Source organism: Amia ocellicauda, chromosome 15 (genome assembly GCF_036373705.1).
Source record: "Amia ocellicauda isolate fAmiCal2 chromosome 15, fAmiCal2.hap1, whole genome shotgun sequence".
In the NCBI taxonomy this organism is placed as follows: domain Eukaryota; kingdom Metazoa; phylum Chordata; class Actinopteri; order Amiiformes; family Amiidae; genus Amia; species Amia ocellicauda.
The window spans coordinates 13,639,232-13,655,369 of record NC_089864.1 but is presented as its reverse complement, the minus strand read 5'-3'; the positions used below and the strand labels follow the sequence as shown (position 1 = coordinate 13,655,369).

General features: G+C 36.3%; 1 protein-coding gene across 1 annotated transcript; it reads left to right on the top strand.

The window, feature by feature from the left end:
• Nucleotides 1–2,176: 2,176 nt before the first annotated feature.
• On the top strand, nt 2,177–8,465 carry rergla (RERG/RAS-like a). Its single transcript, XM_066724399.1, has 5 exons — nt 2,177–2,460; nt 2,594–2,650; nt 3,132–3,205; nt 4,266–4,414; nt 7,171–8,465. Exons 1-5 carry the CDS (start codon nt 2,409–2,411, stop codon nt 7,451–7,453), a joined length of 615 nt encoding a protein of 204 aa, XP_066580496.1. The 5' UTR covers nt 2,177–2,408; the 3' UTR covers nt 7,454–8,465.
• Nucleotides 8,466–16,138: the final 7,673 nt, after the last annotated feature.

Genomic DNA, 16,138 nt, shown 5'->3' with positions numbered 1-16,138 from the left:
TCATTATCAACAAAACTGCTTTAGAACAATTTTACCAATATAAAAGTGGATGTGATTATATCAGAATACCACTTGGATGGTGTAGATTTATTTTCTGAAGTCTATCAAATAAGATTTTATTCATTTTGATTTATCACAGAATGTCATTGAATATCAGCAATGTAAAAAGGCATTAAATGTCTCTTTAAAAAGCTACACATAAATATTTAACAATATTATAACATAGTGTAAGAATTCTTATATAAAATCAAGAAATATGGCCCAGCAGGGAAGAAAATTCAAAAGACTCTTGGCCATTTGAAATATAATGGATTTATGGTCCTATGATATACCACGGCATCATCCAGTGGCCAATACGTATTTTCTATATTATGTGGGTGGCTTTTGGTTATAGTACCAGACATTTTCTATATCTCAATAAAAATAACAGACGCATCTAATCTGTTTAAGCAAACAGTTTCTTTGATATCTGCTTCATGTTGATGAGACGATATATCAAGAAAAAGCAACATAGCAGTCTATACATTTATAAAGTTAGAATTGCTCAAATGTGACTTAACGTGTAGCAAAGAAATGCAAGTGTCTTCATCTCTCCCATGCTATTATGTAGGTTGATTGGCTATTCCAAATGGTCACCAAAATCACTGAAATTTGACAGTTTAGTCCTTTAGGGAATATGTAGTTGAAAAGCAATCAACTCAGAACTACCCATATTCTTATCAATAAATTACAGGACATTGCCTTTAAATATGGCTTGCATGTTGTGGAAAAATGAACTGTACTTAGTTAATTGCTCTGGCTGAAACAGTCTAGACAAAGCCTGCCAGAAGTCTGCAATGACAACTCTGTAACTCTGATGTGTTTCTGTTGTGGTTTTGGTTTGATCAAACTAGCACTACCATGAACTGTGGATTTTGCTAAGTTATGTTGAACTAAATAAATGGCTTGCTTTTTCCCTGGCCACTTCTATTTGGTAAGAGAATGAAAACATAAACATAGACTGGATAGGATCCTTGGATCACTTAGTTATTAATGGACACCAAATGAGCACGATGGGTTGAATGGCCTCCTCTCATTTGTAAACTTTCTTATGTTTTTATTCATTGACATATTTATGAGAGTTTGCTTCTTGAGCATGTCCAGGTGCATATACATGTTTTTATTTGTATTTTTTCTATAGTTGTGTGACTGGGGTGTGTTGAGGCAGAATAATGGACTGCAGGAGATAAGAAAATTACAAGAAAGAAGGATATCCCCAGTATTCCCACCACACCTACCCATGACGTAATTTCCTCCATTATTTGTTTACTTTTTAGATACCATATAGTAGTTATTATGTCTCATCCGTGTTCTTAAGACTGCAGTTATTATGTTGTTCCATAATGTATGAAAATCATTTTTTTTTCTTCCTAGTGTCGGAAACGGCAATTTAAGTGCATAATAACATCAAGAAACAAAGCAGGCAACTGGGACAACTGGGATTTGTAATAGCTATATATAAAGGAATGTCCAAAGATAATGATTTGGTCTCTGAATCACATGCCAGATATAATATATAGTATATAACATATAGTTATGGTATTTATGAAGTCTCATGACGTTCTTCTGTCGAAGAAGATAAATTCTTTCAAAAGTTCCTTTCTAAATTTGGTGTAGCCATCTGCTGCTGGCAAGGCGCCTCACGCAGATCTCTCAGCCGAGATGTGGGCGAACTATAACAGAAGACTGAAGCGGAAATGCATTTATTTACTCATTAATAAACACTGGTTAGATTTATTAAAGGCAATTTGCATTCACTCTTAAAATAGTTATGCGTTTCTAGTGCACAGAAGAAAAGGTCACAAGGCCCACTGTTCTGGTTGATATCCACACTGACATTTTATCTCAGCTGAACAATTTGGCAAGAATATTAAATAAAGCAGCTGTTTTAGCTAGCACATTGGCCATGTTTTAATGTATTATTAGTTTTCCTTTGTTCTCATTGAAAAAGTAAGAAGGAGAAGAACATAGTACATGCCAATAACTCCAGATTCCTTGACTGTGACGCTTCTGTGAATGTCTCATGCACGTCCATGTACACTTCCACTAAAGAGATGCCCCCTGTGTCTATGCAACGTCAGAAACAGACCCCCTCTCTGTCGCCTGTCCTTCTGGCAGGGTTTTCTTCGTCATCGTGACGTCATGATCCAGCTGCGTGTGGGCTGAGCTGGACAAAGCAGAGCCAGCAGTCCAGATGTGCAGCCCAGCAGCGCAGTCACTGAGGGATGCATCAGCTCCAGCGCACCGGCAGCTCTTCAGCAATCCCTCTAAAACTCAACATTGCGACTTAGTCTCGCAACAATAAAACCGGGGCACCGATAGGTTTGATTTCTAACTAATACTCAGAGTGGAGACGCAGCTGCGGGATCATGAATGACATTAAACTTGCAGTTCTTGGCAGTGATGGAGTTGGGAAATCAGGTAATTGTAATTATTTTAATATCATTACATAATAAGGTTATTAACAATGGCGTGAAGGGCGGGGGTTAATGGGGAAGTCGGAGATTCATGTTCTTTAAACGGTGGATAAGAAACGGCTTTTGTTTCTATACAGCCCTGATAGTGCGATTCCTAACCAGACGATTTATTGGCGAGTATGCATCATCTTCAGGTGAGTTATATTATTGTAACTTAAACAAATACATGGTGTATTTACATTTAAACCCGACGCCTATACGATCTCTAGATTAGCTGAAGTTATTCTATTTCTGTGTAAAATCTATACATATTAATTAACTTTGTGATTGCAGCTAATTTAATTACTATTTATAGTATGGTGAGTTACATAATGTGATCAATTCACCAGTAGCTGTATCCCTACGTTTATTATTATTATTATTATTATTATTATTATTATTATTATTATTATTATTATTTTAGTTTTTTAATATCCTGATGAATTTGGCAGCAGTTGCATTGGGAGACAGTGTAAGAATCGCATGGGTTTGCTGGGTAGGTTTGAATGTGTTTCAGTATCATTGTAGGATTGTTTGATTTGTGTATAAATGTGATATTCTTTAGATGGTGGGAGAGCAATAATAATCATCACCATCATCATCATGTCAAGTGTTGTCGTTTCTGTGCTTTTCCAGAGAGTATATACAGAAAACGCCTGTCTATAGATGGAAGACAAATTAATCTAGAAATATATGACCCATGTTCTCAAGTAAGTGGAAATGGTTCATCATCATCATAATAATAATAATAATAATAATAATAATAATAATAACAGTTATGGATTGTTGTTTTGGCTCATATTTAGCAATGGACAGAGTATACAGACTCACAGCATGAGTTTTGAGGCACAGAGGGAAACACATGCCTCACCTCTGTCTGTGCCCTTAGTCCTCCAGTCTTCGAAAAACAAAACACTTTTTACGGCACATTCTTCCTCACACAAGCTTCTTTGAATATACGTCAAAATTCAAAAGTCTGTGCTGAGCTTCTGCATAATGTAATCTTCCATTCAACCTCATTTTTAGACTTTCACATCTCAGACTGAAAGATGTGATCTTATCCATTACACTGAAAAGTGCTTCATGTTAGACCCTGGTAACTATTAATTAACTCACACCACTCCCATTTTAATCATTCCTTAATGTCACTGTGTAATTACCCCTGCAGACTCGCATATTAATATTAGTTAATTTGTTTTCTCACTGGTGTTGCTGTCCCTGTTGTAGCAGTATTTTAATATAAATTGCTGTAAATCTAATTTGAATCTGTGGTCACATTTATGTTTTGTGTTTTTTTTTTGTTTTTTGTTTTTTTAATATTAATGGCATTCAGTTCTCGATGCCATATTGTCGATGCCATGGCTGGGGAATTAGTGTTATGCAACCAATCCACTCTGCGTCACTTTCCTGGGCTGACATGTTCTAATAATATGCCCTGGATGAGTAATGTGATACAGCTATAAAATAAAATGAATTGATGGAATTTCTGATATATGGTTCAGGAGATTCAAATGAAATATTGAAAAGAATGATGTTCTGTTGGAAACCACATTGCCCAAATGCACAGCTGATATTAGAATGATTACACTGTTACCTATGATATATTCATAGAACAGGATTGTCATATATATTGCTTATACCCCTCTGAGCTATAGCAGGGAATAAGAATAAACAAAATACATAAACATGAAAACAGAAAGCCCCAGAGTGCCCTTGTCTCAAACTTGAAATGGTGGTGTTTGGTTGTAAAGCTGCAACTTTTATTCACAGCTTTGTGAAGGGAAGCCCTCCTTGCATGATCAAATGCACTGGGCGGATGGCTTTGTCGTGGTCTATGATATCAGTGATCGATCTTCCTTCACAACTGCAAAAGCCATAATACACCTGATACGACAGCTGCACTTGGGAGTCACCAAAAGGTATGACATTCTCTAATGAAATGCCAGGGAAAAAAATCATATTTAGGGGCAAACAAGGTCCGTATCAGTGACACTGACTTACAGGAGGGCCACAGGTAAGGTGTGGCCATAATATTCCAAACAGATGAGAGACATTTTATCGTGGATGTAAGTAATTAGAAGATACATTTTTGTTCCTGCATCTTCCTGATAATTAATTTCTAACTAGTGACACATTATATTACAGCCAGAAATGCTTGTGAAGAGGCTTTTTAGAGACGTCTAGCCAGGGAACGGGCTTAGCACTGCACTATGCCATGGAAGCGTGGCTGATGCATTATAGATGTGTGTCACTCTGTACCACACTGATATAAACACCCACACCAATCATTTGTATTTATACCTGGGGTTTCAGGAAACAAGCTGGAGAAGTTATGATACATAAACCACTCCTTCTACTTAGACCAAGGTTATCATCTGTGTGTGAATATGTCTTGCACTCAAGACCAAAGATGTACAAATATTTATTTTCAGCTACTAATAGAAACATCCATCATCCGTGCTATTGCCGTCCAGCATTAACTCCGGTAGTCTGCAGCCTTTTTATCATAACATTTGTCTGTGGGTTTCAGGGGGTGGAGGTGCTTTGGCTCAGGTTTCATGACTCATATACACTCACCTAAAGGATTATTAGGAACACCTGTTCAATTTCTCATTAATGCAATTATCTAACCAACCAATCACATGGCAGTTGCTTCAATGCATTTAGAGGTGTGGTCCTGGTCAAGACAATCTCCTGAACTCCAAACTGAATGTCTGAATGGGAAAGAAAGGTGATTTAAGCAATTTTGAGCGTGGCATGGTTGTTGGTGCCAGACGGGCCGGTCTGAGTATTTCACAATCTGCTCAGTTACTGGGATTTTCACGCACAACCATTTCTAGGGTTTACAAAGAATGGTGTGAAAAGGGAAAAACATCCAGTATGCGGCAGTCCTGTGGGCGAAAATGCCTTGTTGATGCTAGAGGTCAGAGGAGAATGGGCCGACTGATTCAAGCTGATAGAAGAGCAACTTTGACTGAAATAACCACTCGTTACAACCGAGGTGTGCAGCAAAGCATTTGTGAAGCCACAACACGTACAACCTTGAGGCGGATGGGCTACAACAGCAGAAGACCCCACCGGGTACCACTCATCTCCACTACAAATAGGAAAAAGAGGCTACAATTTGCACAAGCTCACCAAAATTGGACAGTTGAAGACTGGAAAAATGTTGCCTGGTCTGATGAGTCTGGATTTCTGTTGAGACATTCAGATGGTAGAGTCAGAATTTGGCGTAAACAGAATGAGAACATGGATCCATCATGCCTTGTTACCACTGTGCAGGCTGGTGGTGGTGGTGTAATGGTGTGGGGGATGTTTTCTTGGCACACTTTAGGCCCCTTAGTGCCAATTGGGCATCGTTTAAATGCCACGGCCTACCTGAGCATTGTTTCTGACCATGTCCATCCCTTTATGACCACCATGTACCCATCCTCTGATGGCTACTTCCAGCAGGATAATGCACCATGTCACAAAGGTCGAATCATTTCAAATTGGTTTCTTGAACATGACAATGAGTTCACTGTACTAAACTGGCCCCCACAATCACCAGATCTCAACCCAATAGAGCATCTTTGGGATGTGGTGGAACGGGAGCTTCGTGCCCTGGATGTGCATCCCACAAATCTCCATCAACTGCAAGATGCTATCCTATCAATATGGGCCAACATTTCTAAAGAATGCTTTCAGCACCTTGTTGAATCAATGCCACGTAGAATTAAGGCAGTTCTGAAGGCGAAAGGGGGTCAAACACAGTATTAGTATGGTGTTCCTAATAATCCTTTAGGTGAGTGTATTTAGTCACTTCATTTATCTTCTCATTTAAATGATATCTCAGCATCAGCTCTCTAAACAGATCTGACACCTCTGCCCCTGATGCAATTTTAACTTGATACATTTACCACACTTTTGCACTGTGGTTTTACAATAGTTTTTAACTGGTATTGGTGAGGTGTTTTAAGTGAAAACATGTTCAACCCACCATAAAACCATGTCAAAATGGCAAAGAGGTCCTATAGTTACGAGCATAATCTGGCAATTATAAACTGGCAATTATATTTCAGTGATTCCTGCCTGTATCTTCACATCAGTATCTGTGACAAGAAATAACCAGGAAATGTCCCTAAAATACTAGAACCAAAATAATAAGATATCACTGTTTCTTCTCCATAATATATGAGCTCAAAATATTTTTTTACTGGTATGTTATGTTAGACGGGTTCACATCATAATCTCTTTTGCTCTTCTTTTACATTAGAGAATATCTTGATCTGTGGTTGATTAAGAAAACTGGCAGTCCAACAATTGAACTGTAACACGAGACGCATACTCAACTCTCAGTAACCTCCATTAGCAGAAGATATTACAGTGCATAATTTGTAATAGAAAACCAGGCACTCAGATAATGTGACTCATAAGTGTTTTTCTCTCCCTATTCAATATGACAGAGTTCATATCACATAATTGCTGTAGAACTGTCTGAGGAATGTCAATGGACTTCCATTATGGCTGTGGAAATACAAATACAGGAGCAGTATTAACAATTTTAGTGTGCACGTTTAATTTATATTTTTCTTATAATAATTATAATTATATTGTGTTTGACAAAGAGTCTACACTCAAAAATGCCAACTTCTGATTGTCAGTATGTTTTGTTTTGTTCTTCTTCTTACCACAGGGATGTGGATTCAGTGGTTTTTCTGGTTGGAAACAAACAGGATCTCTGCCACGTGAGAGAGGTTGGCCGAGAGGAAGGTCAAAAGCTGGCAGCTGACAATAAGTGCCAGTTTTATGAATTGTCGGCGGCCGAGCACTACCAGGAGGTGGCTGTCATGTTCTCGAAAATTATCCGGAACGCCAGTGTGAACGGCAAAGTCAAAGACAAGAGGAGGCCCAGTGGCTCCAAATCAATGGCCAAACTCATCAACAATGTCTTTGGGAAAAGAAGAAAGTCAGTGTAGTCCGCCAGTGTGAGAGTGTTATCATAAGCGATACCCACAGGTGTGTCAATATGGACTGGGGATAAGATTGTGGGTGATTTAGAGATGCTATTGTTTTGATTGTACATTATTTTATTAAGTATAACAACAGAGCCCATTCACCTGCAATCAAACCCCCAGTATTTCTGCATTTCAGTTCTAAACTTTATGCTTTACTTATGAGGATGATTTTATATTTTATTTTTTTATATTATTCTTTAGATGTTAGGCCACAGGTAATACCAAATCGAACTAGACTAATAGTTCTGTTTATGCTGAGGTCTGCCAGAATATATTGTATGTGAATAATAATTATAATAATACAGCTTATTATAATATAACTTATAAGCTATAGTGTAACTTTCAAACTGTTTCCTTTTTCCAAGTAGTATAGTTTTAAGAATGAGGGAATTGCTTTGTACAAAAGCAGCTGGCTGCACAAAAGTAAGAAAATATTATAATTACATTTTTACTTTTTAAGTTTTAGTTATGTGATGCTTTGGGATATTAAAACAAATGATATGCACTGTATGTACAATGTTTATTCAAGGATGATATTCATTGTATTGGGCCTGAGAGTTACCTGTCTGTAACTCTGCATTGATGTAGATGTGAAAACGTGCTACACATTTAAAAGGACGACACCTGGGCTAAGAATTAAAAGCTGTGCTTAAAACATATATTAAGCTGCTGTGAAAGCTATCCACATTTAAAAATGTTAAAATATGTATACATTCATAATATTTGCATGATAATTATTGAGTGATAATATAAAGATGAAGAATGTTAGGTAATTTGGATGATGGGGGTGAGTTCATGTCAGTTCAGAGGGCTGGGGCAGTGATCTGTAAGACGTGTATTTGTTTTACAGAATAAGCCATTAGTTATCTAGCTGTGTATAGGTCTCTCCAAAGTAAATACAACTTCTTAATGCAGTGCTAGCGTATAGAACTCGCCAATGTTGTTACTGTAAATAAAGCACAAGTTACTGAAACTGATGCTTTTATTGACTGCTTAACATCACCATGTCTCCTGTATGACACGAGTTTGCTGCTGCTATGCTTTAATTATATGTGCAGACCAGAGATTACACAATTGCAAAGTAATAACATACTTTTTTTTTTTTTTAAGTATCATACTTCAAGTTTAGGTTTTGCCATTTTGAAAAGTATAAAGGTGTTTTGTAACACAAGGAAAACACAAAGAAATTGGACCATGTGGTTTACTTGCATAGTGTTCTTTTGTAATCATTTTTGAACACCCATTCATCTGTACTAGATCTGGGATTCGCTTTGGGTTCCAGTTTTCCACAGTGCAAACGAATGGAATAGTTTATTTCGTGTCGCTCTAATGTCGTCTCTTCATCGTCAGCTGAAGCTGAAGAATAATCCAGTTTCACCTCACATCTGAGCCCATTATTTTCTTCCATGTGGTATAGCTCGTTGACGATCACTTGGAAATTAAACAGCCGTATTATAAGTTAGAAAAAAATAATTCTAAATGCAGTATAAAGATAATAAAACACCTTGGCATTTTCCAAAATTTGCACCGATTCATTTCCCCAGTTAAGAGTCCTTAGTCACAGCATCTAACTCCAAATATATAATACTATTTAACCCACCATTTACAGAACATCGACTAACCAAAAACAAAGCTGTCACGGCACTCGGCATCTCATTCACTGGAGGCGCTCCGGTTCAGAGCTGCAATGAGGGCGTTGAGCAAAGAGACCATGTTTTTGGAACAATAGTATTTTCCAAACCTACCTAAGCTTGGTGATCCTCCATGCTCTGAGATCTCTTGATCTCTGGAAAAGAATGGAAGCCAGGATTTCTCAGATGTCGTGCAAGATGTCGTGGTTGATAAGACTCACCTGGCTGAGGGATGGGGGCTTGTCAGTGAGTGCTGGACCAAGGAGAAAAATTGTAAACAAAGCCAAAGTCTGTTTCAGCAGGCAAAAAATTGATGAGGAATATTTGTTTCCCTTTTTTTGATAGTGTATTAAAGACGGTCAACCCATATTACACACACTTTCCAACATTTATCCCATTAGGCAAAATGGCCACATTCATTACCTCAATGTGTGTGTATTTTGATTATCAGTATGTCTGCTCCAGAAATGGGATGCTGCCTTTTATATTTGTTTTCAAGGGCAGTCGGATTACTAGAACAAAAGGGATCAAGTCTTTCAACTATATAAAAACACTGATTTAAAATTATTTTTAATAATATAAATCTGTATTCCAACTGCATATGTATTTGATATGGAAGAAACAGACAAAGAAAGATTGATACACATTTTGATCTAATGGTTTCATTTGGAAACGACTTGTTTGGTCAGCAAATAAGCATAAAAGGAAGCTGTAGGCAATCTTGCCTGGAATGAATACCTTTTATTGAGATCTGTCAGAGATTAAATATTGCATGGGACTGTAATCTAGCAACATTGAATGAGGTCTGGGATCACCCTAATGGCTGTGTGTGATCCAAATGATAGAACTGAAAGCTGTGTTGAATCCTGCTTCCTATTCATACCGTTGTTTTCCTCAGCAGATTTCCTCATGATAGATTAGTTTAGATATTCTCTACTCATCGTTCTCAGATCTTAAACTCTGCACCTTTCTATAGGTATATAGGTATTTTGTAAAGGGATGACATCGGAAGACAGTGTGGATAATATAAAGACAGTGAAGGAAGGGGACAGTTTGTCTTTACAGTTTGATTCACTATAAGATGCAGCTTTGAAGAGAGGGTTGTTTGCTAGATATGAAGCAAAAGCAGCAAACCTCAGATATCCTATGGTACATTTACCAAGGTTAACCTGATTAAAGGACAATAACAAGAGAACACATATATATTGCACTGGTATGTTTTAGATTTAATCCTATGTACAGTTTCAGAAGATTTCAATGATTTCAACTCTGATGGAAAACAGCACATGGTGAGCCATGTTAACTAGTTTTCACCTGTGTTTCCAGGTAACCACAGTGTTATTTTGGAGACACTTCAAAATACAGGTACTGTAAACCCACTCCAATACGCAAATGTATATAAGCTCAAAAGCTCCGCATGAGACAGTCTGAATACTGTTGTTTGTCATGTGGTTTTCATAGCTCTTCCAATCAGGTGTTGTTGAAGAAAGGGAAAGCAGCAAATGTTGTTCATACAGGCAGCTTTTGTGGCGTCTTGCTGAGATGCAAATAAAAACAGATTCTGAAATTCAGATATCGCTGTACAGGAGATCCACTCACCTGGTTTGCAAATCGCATGTCTGATTTTATCTTCACAGTTGGATATGTGAGTGGAGGCTGGAAAAACAACCACTTGCATTTGCCTTTATAGGGAAGATTAACTTCACGATTAGGAATTACTGTCATTTTGCTATTGTTGAAAGCTGCTGCTGAATATAAGGATTGGTGTATCGGTAAATGAAAAACACATGACATCATTTCACTCCAGACTGAACTGTTGTCCAGGATTCACGCTGTGCTTCAAAGTCTGAAAAATGAGGCGTGTGCTAGCATGTGGTCATCTCTTGGTTTTCAACGTTTTAAAACCACAAAACATGTTTGCACACCAATTTATACCCTCCTGGGGCATAGACAGGCATTGTCACCTTAATAATAAAATAATGAGTAACTTCTTAGTTAAACATTAGTTCTGGCTTCCTATACCAATACAGACAAGGTTACCAAATGACTGAATACCTGTTATTGTATTGAAACACATAGATTATATATATATATATAGAACATTCCCTTATGATTATGTCATTGTATGTCCTTGTTTGAATGCTATAAATAGAATTCTAAATGGACATACCTACTGAAATGTACATTCGACCTCTTGACGATGTCCCTTGTAGGCCGGTGAAGTGGCCGTGGTACTGGAGTAATCATGGAAGAGAGGTCATTTTCATGGCTCACCATCAATCTGAACTACAATAATCCATCCGCTATGTAAATACTCAAACTGCTATTTGATTATCTGAGGAAATCCAGATGCTTTCACCCACAACACAGAATAATGTTGCTGGGTAACAGTCTGAGTGTCAGTCTAGTACTTGAAAAGTGGTTTATGAATAACAGCTCTGGCCAATTATTGTAAATATATATATATATATATATATATAAAACAATAAGATACTATGAAAGGCAATGTTTTAGAATGATAAAGGCAATCAATTTCACTTCCTATCAAAGGATGCCTGTAAAGATTTTGGATACTGAAACAGGGTTAAACACTGTTGGATTGAAGTCATCTTTAGTTGTTATATATTTAGGAATGGAGACCAGAAGCATATGGTCTTGATTATGAACAAGGAGTGTGATGTAGCCATTATAAGGTGGCCTTGAAATGAATAACCTCTCTGTCAGTACCTATTTTTTTCATTGTGCTGTTAAGGTTGAAGTTTAAAAAAGACCTTATCGAGCCGCTGGAATTCCCATTCGGAGAGATTGGAAGCTCACTTAAAATTCTGCAGAATGTACACATCACAGATTAATAATTATTCCTTCTTGGAGGGAGGGACAGACGGACAACCAAGATGGTTTCTGCCATGGGGTGGTATTTTGTATTTAGTCTGTCTGTTTGCCTTCAACTGAATTAGGAAAAAATAGGAATTAGGAATGTATTAAGATGTTCATCCAATTAAAATATGTACAGATAGTGAGTCTATGACACACACAGACAGAAGCACACAGATATTTTTTCATGTAGTTCAGAAATAGCCTGGATTCAAAGTGGTGACATATGCTACTTTAATTACAAAGAAAAAATTGCAATGGACAGGAACAATGTCTTTGCTAGCAGCCTCCCACAAACATATGGCAGAGCGATTAGTCTTTTGTCTATAATCTACCCACAGATAGTATTAATATGCCAACTTTGTATCTATCTACATGGTGTATCTTTGCATGAATTATATTAAGTAACTATTGTTAGTGTGTGATGGATAATGTTAATGTATTAGGCTCTTTAGTTTAGTATTGTATTTTATATGAGGGGTGTTTCATGCATATTCATCAACTTAAACCATAAATGTTTTTTTAAACATATATATCCAGCCAACAAGATAACTAAAGTACTAGCCCATGATGAAAGGTGGTCTTAAGAAATGATGTTCAGTAATACATTTATTACATACATTTGCAAAAGCATTTATCAAGACGTCTTCGTCACAATGCCATCACCTAACCTCCTGCTTTTTTTATTGTATTTAAATTGTGTTCTGAATGACTTAATTGAAGAGTCAGTCCTTGGCTGAAAGGATACAGACTGTAATGATTGCCAATGTAATCAAAATGAAAATAAATAAGTTCCCACAATGATTTACAAGAGAGAGATTTAGTATGAATTTAATCTTAAATTACACTAATCTGGAAAATGTGTCTTAAATATGTCTGAAATAAAATAATAACCGTAATGTTAGGATCAATGGGATTTATTTTAGAAATTCTCCCATGTTTGCTAAAATAAAGCACATTACTTTGTGTTATTTTTATCAATTTGCCCAGTGTAAGTCATTTTAAAAGCTATAGAAAACAACCTTACCTCCTAATTATCAAATTATTTTAATCAAATGATGAATACATTTTTCAAAATTGGAAAGTAAACAGTCGTTCTACAGGCAAAACTAATAAGGCATTCATGCCAACTCATATTTCTCTGTGTGTAGAGTGCCAGGCATGACGAATATGTGTATTTTAATCACTATTTTTCAATTTTGATTTTATAGCTTGTAAAATAATCTTAAACTCTGACAATTAGAATGCAATTCCCAGATTACCTTTGGTATAAATAGTGTTTGTGTTTAGTCTGTTCACACACTATAGTGGTTTTGGTGACTTTTCACTACAGCACGGCCACGACAAGGCCGACTCAAAACTCTGCAGGATTTCATACATCATTTTACAATCTTACCTCTATGTGAAGAAGATGAATTTGTAAATATGTTAGACACTTTCACAACAGCCAGACCATATCATCGGATAGTGGCTGAACAAAAGCAGAGAAGGCTACAAAAGTAATATCTTTGGAAAGTAAAACACAGGTGATGTGCATATTATGGTTTTTACTTGCCTGAACAAGGGCAAATTAAAGATGATCCCTGTGTGGAATTTAAGGATTTGACTATCAGTCCAGGTAAAGCCCACTATTTAATAAATCATTTAAGTGTCTAATATGTAATCATGATTGTTAAAAATCCCATTGAGTAACAGAGGGATATCCCTTTATTTACAGGTAGCCATAATCACAAACTAATGATTGCATACAGAAGGACATTCAGACATGCATACATTCTAGGACATTATTTTGGTAATTTGTCAGAAGACAGTTTTGCATCTCGCAATATTTTCTCTCACAAATGCAGATAAAAGCTCAGGAAAAGTTAATACATATTTGGCACCACCTCCTCAATGTATTTTCAAGCAAACTGTTACAATTTAATGTTAAGCTCCTAAAGCTAAACTTATTAACTAATGAGCTAAATGAAAACTTGCCTGAGGCTGAACGGCCAACTTTGAAGGCTAATAATAAATTTAGTTTCAAATCCCACTAATAATTAATTTAGCAGAATCTGTTTCTGAAGAACACTTCTGTTTTGCTTCTGAAAGGCTGAGAGACATCTCTTAAAATATCAGATGTAAGCTTGTTGTTGGATTTTGTTCTGACTTATAGTTTGCTGGAATCATGGAATAAAAAAGATGATAATCATTCGGATTTGATTGCAATGGGTTGTTTTTTACTGGGGGGAAGTATTATTGCTTGAAGTTATGAAGTGACCAATTTAAATAATCAAGGCTAACATGTTTTATATAGGATTGTGTGACACTTGTGATCATTGAAATATTCAGGGGTGATCAAATTCAAATAAATTATTATTTTTATGGACAAGTATTAAATATGATTGTGCTGAGCTTGTGAAAATAAGTTTTGTTCATAGTGTATGTCACCTACACACATTTAAAAAGCATTAATTCAATACATCTGGCAAGCATGCAATCATGTTTTAAAGTTACATAACGTCTTTAATCCTTGACATAATTAAACTATGTTTTGATTGCTCTCTAAGAGCAATCAGACTTCCTTGAAGCAGAAGTTAAATTAGCGTAGATCTCATCGGAAGCAATTAGATAATACAGCACTGCTTTATGCATGGCAAGTATTTCAAAGTGATTTTTGTTTTTGAAACTTTGTGGAAATGTCATAGTCCTGTTATACTTTACTCTGACATTGGCATTATATACCTTACATACCATACTTGTCTATAAAAATAGTATGGTATGTAAGGTATACAATTTGTCTAACAAATGCCATTCAAATTAGGACATTTATTTGCATTTATACAAATAAAGCTTTCACCACAATACAATGCCATCTAAACATGTCCCACTGTTCTTAAAGGTGGTACATTACCAGCACCAAGTATCCTTAGGATGTGATTAAACGTTTAAAACTTGTCAGGCCAACATAGGCTGTTGTTTACATTGCAGACTATGCCGTCATTTTGTCTTTTCACACACCTGAAGAAGAATTTTGGCCTGAAATGTTCTGTAAGGAATATTTTTCAAAATATGTTAACCTAGTGTACATCATCCTTAACCATTTTATTATATAATATGGTCAAATTATGATCAAAGGATGATATATAACTATATAAACATTTGAATCCAAACTGAAAGATGCTTCACAGATAAATCACAAGAAAGAAAGAAATAAAGAAAGGAACACCTGGAATGTGTATGGGTTACCCTCATTATAATGACAGCATGTTTTAGTAGGATATATCAAATTAGTCACAAACAATCACCCTACCCTCACACTATGTAATCATATTATGTGTTACTTTTTGCTTCACTGAAGATGCATAATACATAATTTATTTCATATTTTTTACAGCACACAAGGATACTGTACATTTTCCCAGGTGAACCATCTATTTTGATCCAATCCAAGTATTATCTCAGTGCTTAAAACTTCTCCTGAATAAATGTGCGGATCAAATAAAGTTTTGATTCAACACAGGTGTGTGTGTGTGTGTGTGTTTGGTATGATGAACAAGGATATTAAAACTTAGTATTGTACCTGTTCTCTTCTTGTTTCAAATGAATTGACCTCCCTCTAGTGGTTCTGAGACAGCACAGCCCAAAGGAGGGATGGCATGTCTGCCTGGTGTCATAAATAGTTGGTTGATTGGTTAATATGCCCTCTTGTTGTTGTTGTAAAACATGAAAGGCGCTATATAAATGCAAAACTGTTATTATCCTTATTTGACTAGAGTCCACAGAATACATGTATTAACCCTGCTGGCTTTTTATTTATTTTCCATGTTGCTACAAAATTGAAATCACACATGATAAGGTGTGTAGTATGATGTAGTCTATTGCGATCTACTTAAACTGTGAACATAGTTGTTGCTTCTACTTCTACAGTTGGAGAATTAAAATGTCTAAATGTGCATGTTTTCCTTCGTCATAAACTAGGAGGGTTGATTGAAAACGCCTGGGTCCACCGTGTTAGAAATAACAGTTGCATATAATACTATTTTAAAACGCAAATGTCTTTTTAAGCCTAATGATAAGTTCATAGGGATAAACATGTTTTCAAGGCCTTCGACACTCATGCTAACACGCCCGCGCACATTGCGAAACACACACACAGATT